The 20,037-nt window shown below is 41.7% G+C and overlaps 1 protein-coding gene across 6 annotated transcripts in view; it reads left to right on the plus strand.

Moving 5' to 3' along the window:
• The window catches only part of abcb6a (ATP binding cassette subfamily B member 6 (LAN blood group) a), a gene marked incomplete at its 3' end in the record, with an annotated part of 160,583 nt that overhangs the window by 122,427 nt on the left and 18,119 nt on the right, over positions 1 to 20,037 (plus strand). For 2 of the 6 annotated variants that reach the window (XM_084051652.1, XM_084051656.1), the window contains exons 1-12: positions 4,549 to 4,780; positions 6,074 to 6,203; positions 7,168 to 7,459; positions 8,994 to 9,231; positions 12,484 to 12,624; positions 13,602 to 13,791; positions 15,808 to 15,900; positions 16,275 to 16,467; positions 16,795 to 16,916; positions 17,367 to 17,476; positions 17,714 to 17,779; positions 18,663 to 18,788. In XM_084051652.1, coding sequence (XP_083907778.1) covers positions 7,182 to 7,459; positions 8,994 to 9,231; positions 12,484 to 12,624; positions 13,602 to 13,791; positions 15,808 to 15,900; positions 16,275 to 16,467; positions 16,795 to 16,916; positions 17,367 to 17,476; positions 17,714 to 17,779; positions 18,663 to 18,788 — 1,557 coding nt within the window. In that variant the 5' untranslated portion in view covers positions 4,549 to 4,780; positions 6,074 to 6,203; positions 7,168 to 7,181. Of the gene's footprint in view, positions 1 to 4,505; positions 4,781 to 6,073; positions 6,204 to 7,167; positions 7,460 to 8,993; positions 9,232 to 12,483; positions 12,625 to 13,601; positions 13,792 to 15,807; positions 15,901 to 16,274; positions 16,468 to 16,794; positions 16,917 to 17,366; positions 17,477 to 17,713; positions 17,780 to 18,662; positions 18,789 to 20,037 lie in introns of those variants that run through there. The other 4 variants (XM_084051653.1, XM_084051654.1, XM_084051655.1 and 1 more) reach the window with 4 other exon arrangements.

The following is a 20,037-nucleotide window of genomic DNA, read 5'->3' on the forward strand; positions in this document are numbered from 1 at the left end:
TAAATTCAGCGCGGCCGCCGTGGCGAGTCAGTTGGCGACATGTGGTCTGGCGGTGCGTTGTTTATTCGATAACAGAGCTGTGGGGTGTCGCCACCGAGGGTGCGGAAGTCGGTCGCCATTTATATAGTTAGATAACAGTATCATGGCTGTGCCCTAACAGTTTATGTATTTATGTATAATAACAGTATCATGGCTGTGCCCTAACAGTGTATGTATTTATGTATAATTACAGTATCATTGCTGTGCCCTAACAGTGTATGTATTTATGTATAATAACAGTATCATGGCTGTGCCCTAACAGTTTATGTATTTATGTATAATAACAGTATCATGGCTGTGCCCCAACAGTTTATGTATTTATGTATAATAACAGTATCATTGCTGTGCCCTAACAGTTTATGTATGCATTATGTATAATAACAGTATCGGATTGCTTCTCGCTTGACCTCCAGCTTAATCCATTAAGACCGGGAAAGCATCTGTGACATTTTAAGATTTCTTCGGCTATTCAAAAACAGCAGATCGAGTGCCGCGCTGTGAGCTTGTAGATCTGCTGTTTTTGAATAGAAAGAAGAAATCTTAAAATGTCACAGATGCTTTCTCGGTGCTTCTCCCTATTTTTGAAAAATCGTGAAACTTGAAACTGTGCAAATCTTTGAATGTGTATTAACTCAAATCTACAGACCACAGGAGATGTTATGTGATGACTATTATTAACATGTTACAGACCACAGGAGATGTTATGTGATGACTATTATTACTTACCTCACGTTAGTTATAGGAACCATGCTGATGCAGATATTTCCTTTGTGTGATGATGAATGTATTATGTTCCTCTATAATTATGGTATTTTATGTTATGATTGCTAAAATCTATACTGTATGCATTCATTTCCTTTCTTTAGACCACTCATTTTAAAGATAAATAGCTGCAGTATAAAACAGCCATATGGTTAAAGTGGTTCAACTGATTGTGCTTCTATATTAACACATTTAGCTGGGGACCCCCTGTGCTTCTATATTAACACATTTAGCTGGGAACCCCCAGGGCCCCCTGTGCTTCTATATTAACACATTTAGCTAGGGACCCCCAGGGACCCCCTTCCAAGGACCCCTGGATCACTTTGAGAACCACTGCTCTACCATAATGCCCCAGACTGTAGTTAACGTGTTTATCCACAAGGTGGCAGTAGAACCATGCGGTTCAATCTACCATCAGTCATAAGCCTGAGTTCTGCTTACAATATCTAACTTCCTATTTTAACATTTAAAATCTTCATTGTGTGAATTATGGTGAATAAAAGTGTGATTCAACATGTCTTAATGTGTAGATAACGATAGATTGTTGATACAGACATGATATAATCTTCCTTTTGTCAATTCTTATTTATTTATTATTTACATTTAGAGTAGCCAATTATTTTTTACCCCTTTTTCTCCCCAATTTAGTCGTTATGCTAATTAATTCCTCCTCACACACATGTCTGTGTTGTCACTGCTGTTGTATCCTACTGACTCACATGTCAGTGAGGAGCCCCCACCAGGAGGACATAGAGCTCCTCCCGCCCAACACTCCCTGCTGACAGGCTCCGCCCCCAGCCTGTAGGAGAATGTGTAATGACCATTATCACCCTCCCCGCCAATTGTGTTCATGTAGACGCTCCACAAAGCCGGATGCACCACGGCGGATTCGAACCCACAACCTTTTGTGAATTATGGTGTAAGTCAGGGGTCTTCAACGTGTTTTAGGTGAAGGACCCCTTAGCTGAGAAAGAGATGAAGCAGGGACCCCCATCACATATGTTATACAATTGTGTTTCATATTAAACTTTTTCATAGATGTCTTTGTTTGACAGCACTGTCATCAGTGGACTGATGACAGTGCTGTATGTATTCTCAAACATTTAACCACTTAAACTGTCAATAATTAGTACACTTGACCTTTCACTCTGTACTTGATCTGCTCTTTTTCCCCCTCTACACCAAACCTCTGCCGAAAATAGCAGATTGTGAGCTTGTAGATCTGCTATTTTTGGCTAAAGTTCTCTTCAGAATAGGGATGCTAGGGTTCAAGTGGTTAATGTAAAAATAATATATCCTATCACACAAAGATGTGGCGGCCCCCTTGTAGTAACTCTGAGGACCCCCTAGGGGTCCCGGACCCCCTGTTGAAGACCCCTGGACTGTAAGTATAAAACCACCAATGTGTTCTAACATGACATAATGTGTCTATAATGACACATTGATACATAAATAGATCAATGTGTTCTAACATGACATAATGTGTCTATAATGACACATTGATACATAAATAGATCAATGTGTTCTAACATGACATAATGTGTCTATAATGACACATTGATACATACATAGATCAATGTGTTCTTATAACTGCAATCAGTGGTGGAAACTAAGTAGATTTACTCAAGTAGGCTAATGTATAGAATTACTTTACTTGAGTTTTTCTATTTTTCAATACTTTATAATTCTCTTATTAAATTCCTAGATTTCAGAAATTCATGAAAATAGTTGTTTTGTTTTTGTTTGTTGTTGTTTAATTATGGAGGGGGGGGTTATTGGTGCTCATTAACTTGTAGACATGGGGACATTATGAAAATATTTCATTTTATATACATCATATAACATGGACTCACAACAATATTTATGGCCTGAAGGCTACTGAGATTCTTAGATAGTAGATAGTAAATACTTTGAGGGGGAAAAATATTATTCAAATATTATTATATTACATATTGCTATGAGAGAAACTTATAAATGTATGCTGTAGGCTGTCTATATCACTTTGTCCAGGAGCTATTACATTTTAGTAATGACCTCTACACACTACCCGACATTTGAAATGGTCGGCGAGTGAACAGATCGTGAAATCTGTCATTTATTGAAGTTTGTGAATGGAATATCTCTGATTCTGGGAATGTCTGACTGAATGAATTAATATCTGACTGCAGTCAGATATTAATTCATCCAGTCAGATATTAATTCATCCAGTCAGTTATTCATTCATCCAGTCAGTTATTCATTCATCCAGTCAGTTATTCATTCATCCAGTCAGTTATTCATTCATCCAGTCAGTTATTCATTCATCCAGTCAGTTATTCATTCATCCAGTCAGTTATTCATTCATCCAGTCAGTTATTCATTCATCCAGTCAGTTATTAATTCATCCAGTCAGTTATTAATTCATCCAGTCAGTTATTCATTCATCCAGTCAATTATTAATTCATCCAGTCAGTTATTAATTCATCCAGTCAGTTATTAATTCATCCAGTCAGTTATTAATTCATCCAGTCAGTTATTAATTCATCCAGTCAGTTATTAATTCATCCAGTCAGTTATTCATTCATCCAGTCAGTTATTCATTCATCCAGTCAGTTATTCATTCATCCAGTCAGTTATTCATTCATCCAGTCAGATATTAATTCATCCAGTCAGTTATTCATTCATCCAGTCAGTTATTAATTCATCCAGTCAGTTATTAATTCATCCAGTCAGTTATTAATTCATCCAGTCAGTTATTCATTCATCCAGTCAGTTATTAATTCATCCAGTCAGTTATTAATTCATCCAGTCAGTTATTCATTCATCCAGTCAGTTATTCATTCATCCAGTCAGTTATTCATTCATCCAGTCAGATATTAATTCATCCAGTCAGTTATTCATTCATCCAGTCAATTATTAATTCATCCAGTCAGTTATTAATTCATCCAGTCAGTTATTCATTCATCCAGTCAGTTATTAATTCATCCAGTCAGTTATTCATTCATCCAGTCAGTTATTCATTCATCCAGTCAGTTATTCATTCATCCAGTCAGTTATTCATTCATCCAGTCAGACATTAATTCATCCAGTCAGTTGAACTGGGGACCCCCCCAAAATAATCATATTTGAACTGGGGACCCCCCCCCCAAAATAATCATATTTGAACTGGGGACCCCCCAACCCTGACAAGCACTTGGAATTGAAGAAGAGGTACATTTGGTTTAACTCGGTTCCACAGATACATATTGTGATAATAGCCGATCTACAAGCTCACAATGCCTCTTTCTTTCTTATATTATTTGACGATTTGGTCAATGTTTGACCAGCTTTTATAATATAGTTTGTTGATTACTTTTGATGCAGGAGTAGAGTAGCCTATAAAAAAAAGAAAGAAAAAACGCCATTAGCCTAGGCAATGGCGTTTTTTCTTTCTTTAAAAAAAAAAAGTATTAAACAGGCTTAAATTGTCCCGGAAACCCCCCTTGGGGTCCCGACCCACATGTTGAGAGCCACTGCTCTCTAGAGTAGAATGTCTATTAGGATACTTTCTACTGTCACACTCAGCTCTTGTCACATGGCGTTTCACGGCCAGTAGGGGACGCAGGGAGTGCCGAGTAGACGATTTGGTTGCGTGCAGCAGCCGCAGCCGTGCTTGCCATGACAACCGACTAGAAAGAAGCAAGCCAATCACAGCGCGACCGTCACTCCAGACTATAGGATGTATACCTACCAGCCCTATAGTGAATGTTGTGTAAAACGTTGGATAAGGACTCTTAGGACTGTGTGTGTGTGTGTGTGTGTGTGTGTGTGTGTATTTGTAGTCATAATAGATGGTGGTTGTACAGCAGCTCTGGCCGTGACCGTGACCGTGCGTGAGAATGTGACTCGCACTGCGTTTCAATAAACACAAAGCTTTATTTGTGCGTAATAGTTGTTTACTAGTGTGTGTGCGTGAGTGTGTGTGAACCTGAAGCAGCTGCAGCGTTGTGTTCTTCCCAAGGTGAGTGCAGCTTTAGATCAAGACTATCATACTGTAGGTGCATTTTATCACCAGTAAAGCCCGTATATCTCCCAACATGTACAAAATGCTAAATATAAGGTGCTTACCCGCTTGCCCCAAATGTTAACTAGGTGTCTGGAGTGTTTAAGTAATGTATTAGTCCATATTTGTCAATAAATCAGTGTTTTAATCCCGTGTGTGGCCGATTCTGTCGGAAGTTCCCTTTGGCGGTAGTGACGGGGCGCATCCGGTTAAAGCCGGAATTACACTCAATGTAAACAGGAAGTAAACGAGGGTTCGGCCACAGACGGGATTAAAACACTTCTTTGTTGAACAATATGGACTAATACATTACACACATATTTCGGACACCTAGCTAACATTTGGGGCAAGCGGGTAAGCACCTTATATTTAGCATTTGTACATGTTAGGAGAAATATGGGCTTTACTGGTGATATTCGAGAGCAAAACGGGGAGGTACGTTATGCTGTGTTGACACTGGCAGCTACAATGCTACACAGGCTACCAGTGGTGTAAAGTAACTGAAGTACATTTACTCAAGTACTTGCGTACATGAGTAAATATCTGAGTACTTCTTCCATCATTTCATAAAGCCCCAGTTATACTTATTGTTATGCTGCGTTCACACGGGCAGCGACAAAGCTACAGGACAGGCTTAGGATACCCTTATTTCTCAATGGAACATAGAAGTAGGGTTGCCAACAATTAAAAGTAAGGGACACCTCATTTCTATGCATTTTTTTGCATATAAAACTATGCCTTTTGGCACAGTTGTACCTATAACACACAATACAAACACAACAGGTCTTACACCTGCATTAGGCTACTGTATCACACTTACTGTAACATTGTAACAAGTTCTATTCAGACCATAAATCACAAGGAAATGAAATGCAATGCTTCAGCCATAGACCAGATAATGTATTGTGTATGTATGTATGTCTGTCTGTCTGTCTGTCTGTCTGTCTGTCTGTGTGTTTTGCATTTTGACACTGGTAGTTGTTTGCAAAATGTGGGAAAAAAAGCAAATCATAAAAGTATGCTTTGAAAAATGGTTTGAATAATGTTAAGTAGGCTATACATGATTTGAACCTCCAAAATGTACACTTCAACGTATCGTTTATGCCATAATGACATCCACAGGTTTTATAGCAATAGTTGAAATTAGGCCGTACCCAATATATAATAAGTATACATGATGTGAACATGCACGGTACATCATTATCAGTCTTAATGTTATCCTTCAACTTCTTGTTTCTTCCCCAAAATGAGTGGATATAGACGAGATGCGGTGCAACTGCTAAGTGAAAGCGCCGCCCCGTGAGCCCACTTGGGGTGGAGGTTCTTCCTTGGCCGACTGGGAGTGCAGAGTTTCACACCAAACGGTGCAGCGGTGTCCGAGGTTAGCTGTACACACACACACACACACACACACACACACACACACACACACACACACACACACACACACACACACACACACGCACATGGACAGGAGCAAAAACATAATCTCCGCCTCCCGGCCTTTCGGCCAGGCGGAAATAATATAATAACAAACCCCACAGCTAAATTAGGTGTGGCAATGAACTATGACCTTTAAGTACTGTACTACACATATCACCGAAGTCAAGAACCCAATATAGCAGAGGACAACAAGACAGTTGGTCTTGTTGTCTGGTACTTTGTACAGAGGACAACAAGACAGTTGGTCTTGCTGTCTGGTACTTTGTAGCCAAGAGGCTGCAAGAGACACTTGCCTCTTGTTTACAGAAGGAAACTTTAGCATCATATCTGCTATGAGGTCCCATTTCACTGTTGTGATGTGATGCACTCAAAAGCACATGTTGTATAGCAGTGGTTCTCAACCTGTAGGGCAGGATCCCACATGATTAAGGACTTTTAAGACCTTTTTAACTTCCATATGATTAATGACTTTTAAGACCTTTTTAACTGCCATATGATTAAGGACTTTTAAGACCTTTTTAATACCTGAAAAAGACCATTACTGCACCAAAAGTAATAGACAAACTATACTATAAAAACTGGTCAAACACTGGCCAAATTATCAAATGATATAAGAAAGAGGCAAAACAGGGCTGTGTCAGTCCAAGTCAAGTGAAAGCGCCGCCCCTCTAAAATAAATATGCTTTCTGACATTTTATTTAGGCTGCTAAAATAAATATGCTTTCTCACAGTTAGGACGCTAAAATAAATATGCTTTCTCACAGTTAGGACGCTAAAATAAATATGCTTTCTCACAGTTAGGACGCTAAAATAAATATGCTTTCTCACAGTCTGGCCAATAGGCCTTCAGTGTACTATATGTCTTCCTTAACCAATTCTCTCCGTCGGTTGACCCTCCCCAGCTGCTGCAGCCACCATGGCGTTGCTTCAGAGCTACTGTGAGGCCAACTCCTCCATCTCCCGGACGTGGGTGGACCACGGCATCGCCCCCTGCTTCTACTTCACCCTGGTGCCCTCCGTGCTGCTCAGCCTGGCCTTCCTCCTGGGCACCGTGCACTGCGTCTGCTACCAGCGCTACGGCACCGCCATGGAGCCCAAGTTCATCCCTCGCTCCCGCCTCTACGGCCTCCAGCAGGCCGTCTCCGGCCTCCTCCTGCTCCAGTTCGTGGGAGGGATGCTGTGGCGGGCGGCAAGGTGATTATTATTTAATCTGTTTAAGACCCGATTCTAAAACATGTCTGCAGGGGTCGACACTATAAGGTCTCAGAGGCACTTGCCCGTCGGGCAATTCTGGGGCTGCACGATAAAAATGTCATAACTCAATATTATTCATGCCAAATATCTAAATAGCTGAATGAATATGACTATGAGTTCACACTTGTTATATTTTGAAGTGTAGCAACAGTGAATATATTATAGGCCAACAGTGCTCTTATTTTACATTCCACATACCAGACACTTCATTTCACATAACCTGACAAAGTGTTCTTATTTTGAAGTCCACCGACCGGAAGTCAAGGGTTTACATTCGTCTGACTTGACACACGTGCTAAGCTAAGCTTTGACCGTTCAATAAACAAACGTCAGTAGGTACTGGGCTGGCATTGCTGTTTAGAATCTGACATAACCCATTTTGGGCGGGAACCCCTATTTGTAACTATAACTTTCAGGACGGGAACCCCTTTTGGGGTTCCTGTTGCTATGTACAGTATATAGCAACGTATATTTGTTGTGGGTGCATTTCTCCTTTCCGACATGTCGCCTTTCTGACGTTGACGAACCCTATACCTAACCCTAACCCTAACCTTAACCGCACGCGGAAGCCACTAGTCGGAGTGGTGAGATGTCGGAATGGAAGGAGCACCCCATTTGTTGTAATTTTTTAAGAAATATTTGAAGTTTTTCAGAAAACTCAGGATTTGGACAGCGTTTTTAGAATCGGCCTCAGGTCTAAATGGGATAAGGAAGGCTTTATAAGCTTCTTGCTGCATTCTTGTATTTTCTCACGTCTGTTAGGGACTAGGGAACCACAGCACATGTGATACAAGTCTGCGGGTGTTTTTTTATTTTATGTCGTGGGCTGTGCTCATCTCACCCACACTCCAGCAGTAGAGTTAAATAATCCTTTGTTCTACTGGGAAAGATGGCTTGAATGAGCTGAAACTGAAATAACACAGAGAGAGAGAGAAGAGGGGACAGAGCGCTCTGGCCACGTTCAGGTGTTTAGACAGATATCTCGTGTTGTGTTTATAGCGAACTAAAGACGTTTTTTTCTCCGCCCAAAACTTGCAGTTGCCCGGTCGGGCAACCCCAAAGCAAACTCCACCTGCCCGCAAGTTTTGTTTACCTACCACGGGCAGTCGGGCAGCCGTTAGTGTCAACCCCTGTGTCTTCTAAATCAGTGGTTCTCATAGTTTTTTGTTTTTTTGTTTTTCTCTGTATTCCATGCTTTGCAGTGGAGGGGAGCTGCCCGGCTACGTGCTTCTGTACGGCTGTTTATTTCTCTTTATTCCATGCTTTGCAGTGGAGGGGAGCTGCCCGGCTACGTGCTTCTGTACGGCTGTTTATTTCTCTTTATTCCATGCTTTGCAGTGGAGGGGAGCTGCCCGGCTACGTGCTTCTGTACGGCTGTTTATTTCTCTTTATTCCATGCTTTGCAGTGGAGGGGAGCTGCCCGGCTACGTGCTTCTGTACGGCTGTTTATTTCTCTTTATTCCATGCTTTGCAGTGGAGGGGAGCTGCCCGGCTACGTGCTCCTGTACGGCTGTTTCTCGGCGCTGGGCTGGGTCTGGGCCGTGGTCCTGCTCAGGGTGGAGAGACGCAGGGTGCTGGTGATGGACCGCACCCGAGGACACAGCGCCGCTCTGCTGCTCTTCTGGGCCCTGGCCTTCTGTGCAGAGAACCTGGCCTTCGTCTCCTGGTTCAGCCCTCAATGGTGGTGGGCTCTGGCAGACCCCCAGCAACAGGTGAGAGAGAGAAGGGCCTTACACAGCGGGTGGACAGGGTTTTTGCCTGAAATTCTTTATTTTTTTCCCACAACACTACATCCTGACAGAACGTGAATATGTTGCGTGGTGATGAATGGAAGTGATTTTTATTCAGAACAAGGTTAATGTTTCACAGTGAATTAAGGCATCAGCCTGTATGGATGAGGCATCATCATCTATGTTAAAGGTAGGGTAAGTGATTTGCGTTGGTTAAAATAATTGTTAAATAGCTCTATATTGTGATAGTACTTGTTGCTATAGAGTGTTTGTTCAGTAAAAGGAGTCTCCTTGTCTCTCCAGCTCTTTATTAAACAGAAAATGCATTTTCGTTTCAGTTTCAGTTTCATTTCCAATTTTATCCAATCAGGACAGAGAACTCAATCAGGATACAGATTAAACAAGTGAAATTGGAAGTGATGACACTAAGAAATGAGCAGACAAAATTGGAACTGGAACACTATACAAATTAAGCTTAAAAATGGATACTTTCTCCTGATCGGCTGAGATTTTGACACCTACCGAAAAATGTATTTTCTGTTTATTAAAGAGCTGGAGAGACAGGGAGACATATGTTACTGAAAAAACACTCTATAGCAATGATTACTATCAGAATATAGTATTTTAACCTTTTAACAAAATACTTTTTGTTTAAACCAAAAAATATCACTTACCCTACCTTTTAAGTTTAGATGACAAATACTCATCGGCAAAAGAAAATTACTTCATCATTGTCATTACTTAGTCTGGACTAGAGACACATTACGATTCCTTAACTTAACCCATTCAAACCAGGAAAGCATGTCTGTTTCTCTCATTTCAGAAAACTCTTAGGATTTAGAACAGTGGTTTAGAACACCGGTTCTCAAAAATAACAGATGTACAAGCTTGTACATCTGCTATTTGTGTGTTCTTAGTGTTCTTCTCTTCTGGGCAGCGAGCGTGCGTGTGTGCACAGCCTGTGCGTGCTCTAAAATGTGCAGGTCTTGGGCGGATTGTGTTCGTTTGTGTGTTACTTTATTTGGGTTTTAGGGTTAGCGTGAGCTTCCAACAGTGTATTGGGGTGAATTGCCTCGAATATATTTGCAGTTCTATGTAAGCTGGTGAATCTCTGGAGGCGGCCGTGGAGAGGCGGAGCACGCAAAGTGTGTCTAATTCTAATAAAATAAAATCCATGTGATCTGACGGCCCGGGCCCCCGGAGTCCCGGAGTCCCGGGGGCCCGTAGGCGGCCGCCTACCTGGACGCTCCGCGGCCAAATATATCTCACTTTGTAGCCTGGGCCACAGGTCTAAATGGGTTACTCTGTTCCACCTTGCTGGTCCAGTTTGCAAGATTGGAGATTTGGGCCAATCAAATGCTATAGGATTGTGGTTTTATATATCTAATCATAAGATTGTGAGAAAAGAAATATATATATATATATATATATATATATATATATATATATATATATATATATATATATATATATATATATATATATATATATATATACTTTATTGCTGTTAAACAAAATAGCAAGTTCTTAAGTTATTTGATTTAATGCTGTTCACTGATAAGGCTGGCCAGAGTTTGTACTTTGTGTGTGTTCCATGGCCAGAGTGTGTACTTTGTGTGTGTTTCATTGCCAAACTCAACTCAGTCTCAATTCTGCAGTATCTACTGTAGCTACTGTAAAATGTGCAGTGTTTACAACCGTACGGAAGGATGATTATTTGTTTAAGCTGTGTGTGTGTGTGTGTGTGTGTGTGTGTGTGTGTGTGCGCCCTGCGTGCGCCGACCAGAGCCACACATGGGAGTAATGACAAGACAAAAAAAGCATGAGTCATACAATGAGAAGAACGGGCCTACTGTAGATTTGCTGAGTCACCGCCCAGTCAAACCGTTTCACTCCCCCAGTGCATTTCCTTTAACCAATCAGATACAGGAGATGATGGGTTATTGCGCCTCCCACTGTGCGTTTGCTCCAAACAGACTTAGTGCTGATAAAGTTCCCATGCACACGGTGACCTTTGCTTCTTATTGGTTCAGGTCAACCATAATCTGCCTCCTGATAAGTCTTGCATTTAAAATGCCTTGTTTATTCTACTTGATCATAACCTGATTGTCAAAGGCCTGGTGGAGACTATGTTTTGCACCCTGTCCATCCGTCTGTCCATGTGTGTGTGTGTGTGTGTGTGTGTGTCTGTGAACAGCTCCGGCACCGTTGGCTTGATCGCAGCGAAACCGTGCGCACACACTCCCTGGAAGCCAGAGCAGAACCTCTGCCCCAAATGTTTCACATGGGCCTGTTATAGCGCCACCAGGAGGCCGATTTTTGCAAAACAGTACTCCTACAGGTTTTGTCCAAACATCACGCAAATCGGTGCACAGTATCTCTATAGTCATTAAACAAAACGGGTGTTTCAGATTTTTCATATTCCATCCTGATTGGCTAAGATTGGCTTCAAAAGTTTACAGGACTGCTCCGTTTTGAACAAAATGCCTCAAATCATGAACACAGCGTGCGGTTTCCGTGAAATTTTGCACGTACATTCCCACTAGGCCGAGAAAGAAATACCATTTGAACATTTTCAAATCACCCTCATGGTGGTGCTATAACAGGCCGATTCATGTTTTTACCGGGCGTGCCACACTATGAGCTTGTAGATCTGCTATTTTTTTGTCTCTCTGCCTTCAGGTCCACTTTGCTCTGTGGTTGATGGTGTAAATGTCTCTGTCTTCAGGTCCACTTTGCTCTGTGGTTGGTGGTGTAAATGTCTCTGTCTTCAGGTCCACTTTGCTCTGTGGTTGATGGTGTAAATGTCTCTGTCTTCAGGTCCACTTTGCTCTGTGGTTGGTGGTGTAAATGTCTCTGTCTTCAGGTCCACTTTGCTCTGTGGTTGATGGTGTAAATGTCTCTGTCTTCAGGTCCACTTTGCTCTGTGGTTGATGGTGTAAATGTCTCTGTCTTCAGGTCCACTTTGCTCTGTGGTTGATGGTGTAAATGTCTCTGTCTTCAGGTCCACTTTGCTCTGTGGTTGATGGTGTAAATGTCTCTGTCTTCAGGTCCACTTTGCTCTGTGGTTGGTGGTGTAAATGTCTCTGTCTTCAGGTCCACTTTGCTCTGTGGTTGATGGTGTAAATGTCTCTGTCTTCAGGTCCACTTTGCTCTGTGGTTGGTGGTGTAAATGTCTCTGTCTTCAGGTCCACTTTGCTCTGTGGTTGATGGTGTAAATGTCTCTGTCTTCAGGTCCACTTTGCTCTGTGGTTGATGCGTTACCTTGGCACCGGCACACTCTTCTTCATCGGTCTGAGAGCTCCCGGGTTGCCACGGAGACCATACATGCTGCTAATCAATGAAGACGAGCGCGATGTGGAGCATGACGGACAGGTAATCACACACAGTTTACTTTACAGTTCAGGCATTTAGCAGACGCTCTTCATCCAGAGCGACTTACAGTAAGCAAGGACACAAGATAATACATCATAATACATCAATAATACGTCAAATGCATAGAAATAGTAATCTAACAATAAAGTAATACATAAGTAAACCAATAATCTAATAATAACTAATACAGACGTAAACCAAGAACCAATCATCAGCCTACGTTGAAACTATACACACTATAGGATGCCAGGTCAACAATGACCATCTGTCTACACAACATGCTATCTAAGTTACATTTTAGCCTTTGCATAGTCCTGCAAGGTAGTCGAGGCTAGAGCAAGTGCTACGGGCTGAGGTGGAGTCTGAAGAGGTGAGTCTTCAGATTACAGCAGAAGATTGGTGAGTGAGTCTGCAGTTCTAACTGCAATGGGCAGTTCATCCCATAGTTTGGAAGTCAGAAGGGAGAAGAGTCTGGGACGTGTGGAGCGTTGACCAGGGTGTTTTAGCGAAGGTTCTGACAGCTTCCCTGTGTGAGCTGATCTGAGTGAGCAGGGAGGGGTTGTAGGGTTGGATCAGGCTTTGTAGATACAGGGGTGTCATACAGTACCTTTGGTTGCTTTGTAGGCCAACGTCAGTGTTTTGTACTCTGTGAGGGCAGTAACTGGCACTGGCACACTCTTCTTCACGCACACACACACTCCTAGCAGCTTCATATAGACAGTGCATGGTACTTGTGTCACAATAATACATTCCAAATGTAGCTCGTTTTAGTTTTAATAATCAGTATAGAGGGAATAATGCACCAAAAATGAACATTTAAGTCATTATCTACTTTTCTTTGTCGGCTTGTGGTATAATAGTTTGTCAGTCGAACTTTGTAGCCGCTTTCTCCAGTTTTTAGAGTTCCAAAAAGAGCATAAAATAACCCTTGATTGTCTCATTCTTACATGTATTATATGTATGTGTGTCTCTGTCAGGCCCTGCTGGGCGGGGCAGAGGACAACCAGTCTACCTGGCAGGGCTTCAGAGAGAAAGTCCGTCTGCTGCTGCCCTACATGTGGCCCCGAGGAAACCTTTTCCTCCAGCTGCTGGTCATGCTCTGCCTGTGTCTGCTGGGGGCCGAGAGGGCCATCAACGTCTTTGTGCCCATCTACTACAAGAATATAGGTGAGACATGGTTTCTCTGTGCACATCTACTACAAGAATATAGGTGAGACATGGTTTCTGTGTGCACATCTACTACAAGAATATAGGTGAGACATGGTTTCTCTGTGCACATCTACTACAAGAATATAGGTGAGACATGGTTTCTCTGTGCACATCTACTACAAGAATATAGGTGAGACATGGTTTCTGTGTGCACATCTACTACAAGAATATAGGTGAGAGATGGTTTCTCTGTGCACATCTACTACAAGAATATAGGTGAGAGATGGTTTCTCTGTGCACATCTACTACAAGAATATAGGTGAGACATGGTTTCTCTGTGCACATCTACTACAAGAATATAGGTGAGACATGGTTTCTCTGTGCACATCTACTACAAGAATATAGGTGAGACATGGTTTCTGTGTGCACATCTACTACAAGAATATAGGTGAGACATGGTTTCTCTGTGCACATCTACTACAAGAATATAGGTGAGAGATGGTTTCTCTGTGCACATCTACTACAAGAATATAGGTGAGACATGGTTTCTCTGTGCACATCTACTACAAGAATATAGGTGAGACATGGTTTCTCTGTGCACATTTACTACAAGAATATAGGTGAGACATGGTTTCTCTGTGCACATCTACTACAAGAATATAGGTGAGAGATGGTTTCTCTGTGCACATTTACTACAAGAATATAGGTGAGAGATGGTTTCTCTGTGCACATCTACTACAAGAATATAGGTGAGAGATGGTTTCTGTGTGCACATCTACTACAAGAATATAGGTGAGAGATGGTTTCTCTGTGCACATCTACTACAAGAATATAGGTGAGAGATGGTTTCTCTGTGCACATCTACTACAAGAATATAGGTGAGACATGGTTTCTCTGTGCACATCTACTACAAGAATATAGGTGAGAGATGGTTTCTCTGTGCACATTTACTACAAGAATATAGGTGAGAGATGGTTTCTCTGTGCACATTTACTACAAGAATATAGGTGAGAGATGGTTTCTCTGTGCACATCTACTACAAGAATATAGGTGAGAGATGGTTTCTCTGTGCACATTTACTACAAGAATATAGGTGAGAGATGGTTTCTCTGTGCACATTTACTACAAGAATATAGGTGAGAGATGGTTTCTCTGTGCACATCTACTACAAGAATATAGGTGAGAGATGGTTTCTCTGTGCACATTTACTACAAGAATATAGGTGAGAGATGGTTTCTCTGTGCACATCTACTACAAGAATATAGGTGAGAGATGATTTTTCTGCCCCGATAGGCAACTTTTGTCTCATTTGGACTGTACAGGACAAACCCAGGAAAGCGGTAGAATGACACTTCAGTCGTTATTTTAGTCTCAGATCTGTTAAAACAGCGAGGGACGCAGCACTGCGCATATTGGGAAAACACACACTTGGACCCGGAAGATATTCTGGCGGGGCGCAACGTCACGGCTTAACAACCGAATTGTGCCCGAAACGTATCCAAGTCAATACCCTGTCTCCCTTCCCTCTTTTAGGGGTTCCTAAACTTAGGCAAACTGACAAGCACTTGGAGTTGAGGCATACATTTAGTTTGACTCGGTTCCACAGATACATATTGTGGAAAATAGTCCGAACTACAAGGCGTTGTGAGTTTGTAGATCGGCTATTTAAAAAAATGTTGTCACGGTAATATTTGACAATTTGGCCAATTTGTTGGATACTTTTGGTAATGGTCTTATTATCTTTTTTTGTTGTTGTTATTATTTCATTTTAGAGGTATTGAAAAGGGTCTTAAAAGTCCTTCAATTGTACTATACACTTTATAAATGTGCAGATACCCTGAATACTACTTGTACTGTTGGTTTGTTTACTGGTGAGTGAGAAAACAATGTTGCACATTAAGCTAATCATCTGTGGACCCCCATTGTTTTAATTTACCTCTCCCTCTTCCTCCCTCTTACAGAGTGTTGTCATTCATTCACCTCTCCCTCCCTCCCTCTCTCCCCACTCTCTCTCCCTCCCTCTCTCTCTCTCAGTGAACGAGCTGACGGATGGAAGCAGCTGGAACTCTCTGGCCACCACCGTGTGCATCTACGTCCTGTTCAAGTTCCTGCAGGGTGGAGGGGCAGGTAGAGTTTACAGGGTGGAGGGGCAGGTAGAGTTTACAGGGTGGAGGGGCAGGTAGAGTTTACAGGGTGGAGGGGCAGGTAGAGTTTACAGGGTGGAGGGGCAGGTAGAGTTTACAGGGTGGAGGGGCAGGTAGAGTTTACAGGGTGGAGGGGCAGGTAGAGTTTACAGGGTGGAGGGGCAGGTACAGTTGACAGGGTGGAGGGGCAGGTAGAGTTTACAGGGTGGAGGGGCAGGTAGAGTTGAAATAAACACTATTGTCATTATAAAACAGTTTTTTTTTGTATATTACAGTACTTGGGACACCTGTCACATTATTGTGAGGATGATACCGTTCAAATCATTTTGACTCCATCGGTCGTGTCCGTGTGTCCAGGTGCGTCCGGCTTCGTCAGCAACCTGCGCTCCTTCCTGTGGATTCGGGTGCAGCAGTACACCAACCGCGTGGTCCAGCTGCGTCTGTTCGGCCACCTGCACTCCCTGTCGCTCCGCTGGCACCTGGGCCGCAAGACCGGCGACGTCCTGAGGAGCATCGACCGCGGAACCTCCTCCATCAACAGTCTGCTCAGGTAGGCTGTGAGAACCTCCTCCATCAACAGTCTGCTCAGGTAGGCTGTCAGAACCTCCTCCATCAACAGTCTGCTCAGGTAGGCTGTCAGAACCTCCTCCATCAACAGTCTGCTCAGGTAGGCTGTCAGAACCTCCTCCATCAACAGTCTGCTCAGGTAGGCTGTCAGAACCTCCTCCATCAACAGTCTGCTCAGGTAGGCTGTCAGAACCTGGTCCATTCTAACAGCTCTAAAATGACACGGATGCTTTAATTCCAGGTTGAAATGGTTTAAATAAAGAACATGTATTATTTCATGTGTTAACTGGTGGTTCTTGTGTCTCTACAGCTACCTCGTGTTCAGCATCTTCCCCACCATTGCAGACATCGTCATCTCTATCATCTACTTCATCACTTACTTCAACGCCTGGTTCGGCCTCATCGTGTTCGTCTGCATGGCCCTCTATCTCAGTGAGAGTTCTCTTTATTCTATAGTGTCTTTATTCTATAGTGTCTTTATTCTATAGTGTCTTATACTGTATATCGTTGCTGTCAGGCAGAAAGCCTATTCATATTCTAACTTTTTGTGTTTTCATGTAAATCCTGACACAGTACATTGAACAAATTAAATTAGAAACAACTTCCTGGACCTTACACAAATAAAAGCCTGAAACTGGATTCAGTAAATTCACAAATGTTATGTGGCGAAATTATCGTATATTGATGATATGAACATTATCGTACATCTTGCACACTGCAAGATCGTAATGGAGTGTGTGTGTGTGTGTGTGTGTGTGTGTGTGTGTGTGTGTGTGTGTGTGTGTGTGTGTGTGTGTGTGTGTGTGTGTGTGTGTGTGTGTGTGTGTGTGTGTGTGTGTGTGTGTGTGTGTGTGTGTGTGCGTGCGTGTGCGCGTCCTCCAGCACTGACCATCATCATCACTGAATGGAGAACAAAGTACAGACGGGACATGAACATCCAGGACAACAACGCCAAGACCAAGGCTGTGGACTCCCTGTTAAACTTTGAGACGGTACAGTGATCTGTTCTGTTAACACATAGTGGTGTGTTAACCACATGAACGCTAGCGTCCTTATTCTAGGCAGGTCTAACTAAAAAAGCCAACATTTGGCAAAAATAACGCATCTGTGAGCCGAGCGTGTAGGTTTTATGGAGAGCACACATGAACCTCTTGATTTGTTTTAATAAAGTACTTGGTCGTTCTATCACAGTTTAATTTGTGTGTGTGTGTGTGTGTGTCTCACAACAGGTGAAGTACTACAACGCAGAGAACTATGAGGTCAGCCGCTTTGAGGATGCCATCCTCAAGTACCAGGTACACGTCTGCAGCTGGGTCACTCACCATCACGGTGTTTAAGTTGACGATTAGTTGTCACACAAACAATTGCGATTAACAATTTTATTGCGCTTTTGGCATTGAACATTATGAATAAAAACATTATTTCTGTTTGTAGGCTTCGTAATAATAAATGTATATATGGCAAATAACTTATTTACTGGCATATTTAATCATTTTATACTTTCTTTTTTTTTTAAATAGCAGAAATAGCTGATCTACAAAGCATCACAAAGTGCCACGTTGTAAGCTTGTAGATCAGCTATTTCTGCAAAAGATTTGAAATGCTTGAAAATGTCTCAAAACCATGAAAGAGACAATTTAAACCACATGCCCAAACCCTACCTAACATCTGGGGGCAAACATTTGGGGAAAAATAGCAGATCTTACAAGCTCAGATCGTGACCTTGAAGATCTGCTATTTTGACATTGATGACATGCCCAAAATATGGATGCCGACAATCTTATGAATTACATTTTAAGAAATATATATATATATTTCTTTAATATAATTATTTTTCCAATTATATGATTGGATTCTTTTTCAATTGTCCACTTCTTTCCAATTGTCCCCCCCTCCCCCTCCCCCAGCCTTGGTCTAAATTAATCACATATTATTAATGGTATAAAATGTGATAATCAAGAGATGAATCCATGTTGAACCTAACTGTTAGTCACAGTTCTAGTACTGATGTGTGTGTTGTGTTGTGTAGATGTCAGAAAGGTACTGATGTTTGTGATGTTTGTGATGGTTGTGTTGTGTTGTGTTGTGTAGATGTCAGAATGGTACTGATGTGTGTGTTGTGTTGTTTAGATGTCAGAAAGGTACTGATGTTTGTGATGGTTGTGTTGTGTTGTGTAGATGTCAGAATGGAAAACACAAGCCTCCCTGGCCTTCCTCAACCAAACCCAGAACCTGGTCATAGGATCTGGACTGCTGGCCGGCTCTCTGCTCTGTGCCTACTTTGTCACAGAAGGAAAGTTTCAGGTACTGAACCCAGATGTATGTATGTATGTTTGTTTGTTTTTTAGTACTTAACACTTCCTTTATGAACTCCTGGTGAGTAAGGGTCTGTACATTAAGTATGCTTATATTGGAATTATTATACTACCAAATCACTAGTATCTCTTAAACCATTCAAAACAGATTTATTTGGGCTGTATATACATTTTTAGATCTGCTATTTTTTGTTTTAATCGTGAAAATGTGTATATATATATATTTCTTTTTAAAGCGAAAGTTTTTTACTCAAATCTTTGCTTCTGGGGGTCCCTGCAACAATGTATATTGAGATGGGGTTCCACGCCCAAATACATGTCATTTTTGGGGCCCTTAACATGAATAAGTTTGAGAACAACTGATTATAGCAACATAAGTTCTTTCCCCAGAAGCAAAGATTTGAGTTACAAATGTTTGTTTTAATAAATAAATATATATATTCAAAGATTTGAATATGAGCTATGAGCTTGTAGATCTTCTGTTTTTGAATAGCCAAAGAAATTAAAAAAAATGACACAGATTCTTTCCCAGCCTTCAAGGAGGAGTTCACCCAAAACATGACTTATTTTATATCAATTGCACACCCTATGAAGCCTTGAATCCATGGATTCTTTTTTGTTTTCGTCGCATTCCTAAGCTAATAATATGATTCCCGTCTTCTACCGGCTAATGTATCCGGTAGGAGACACAAAGTAGATTATTTGTGTCTCCTACCGGAAATACACACGGTCATCAAATTATTGTCACAAAAACAAAAATAAATCCATGAAATCAAGGCTTCATGGGGTGTGTAATTGATAGAAAATAAGATTTCTATTGGGTGAACTCCTCCTTTAATGGGTTAAACAGGAAGAAAGCTTGAGCTGAACCAGGCTCTAGGGACAGACAGACAGACAGACAGTAATAGTAACAACTACGCTGTAACAACAGTGAGCAAAGTGGTAGAAATGCAACCACAGAGCACGTTTTGATTGGTCCTTATCTTTGAGTCCACAATGGATCGTGTCTGCCAATCGGTTAGCCACGCCCCTCTCTAGAGATATGGGGGGAAACCAAACAGGTGTGTGGTTTGGTTTTGTGTAGATTGTGATCACAAGATCACTCATTATTTCTCTTTTGCTTATTATACAGTATTTCGATTATTTTTGCAAGACTCATTATACCTTTCTTTGTTATTATTCTGTAGATCAGAGGTCACATTCCCTTCATAATCTGTGTAATCTGCAGAGCAGATCAA

This window comes from Gymnoscopelus microlampas (genome assembly GCF_963454915.1).
Source record: "Gymnoscopelus microlampas genome assembly, chromosome: 24".
Taxonomy (NCBI): domain Eukaryota; kingdom Metazoa; phylum Chordata; class Actinopteri; order Myctophiformes; family Myctophidae; genus Gymnoscopelus; species Gymnoscopelus microlampas.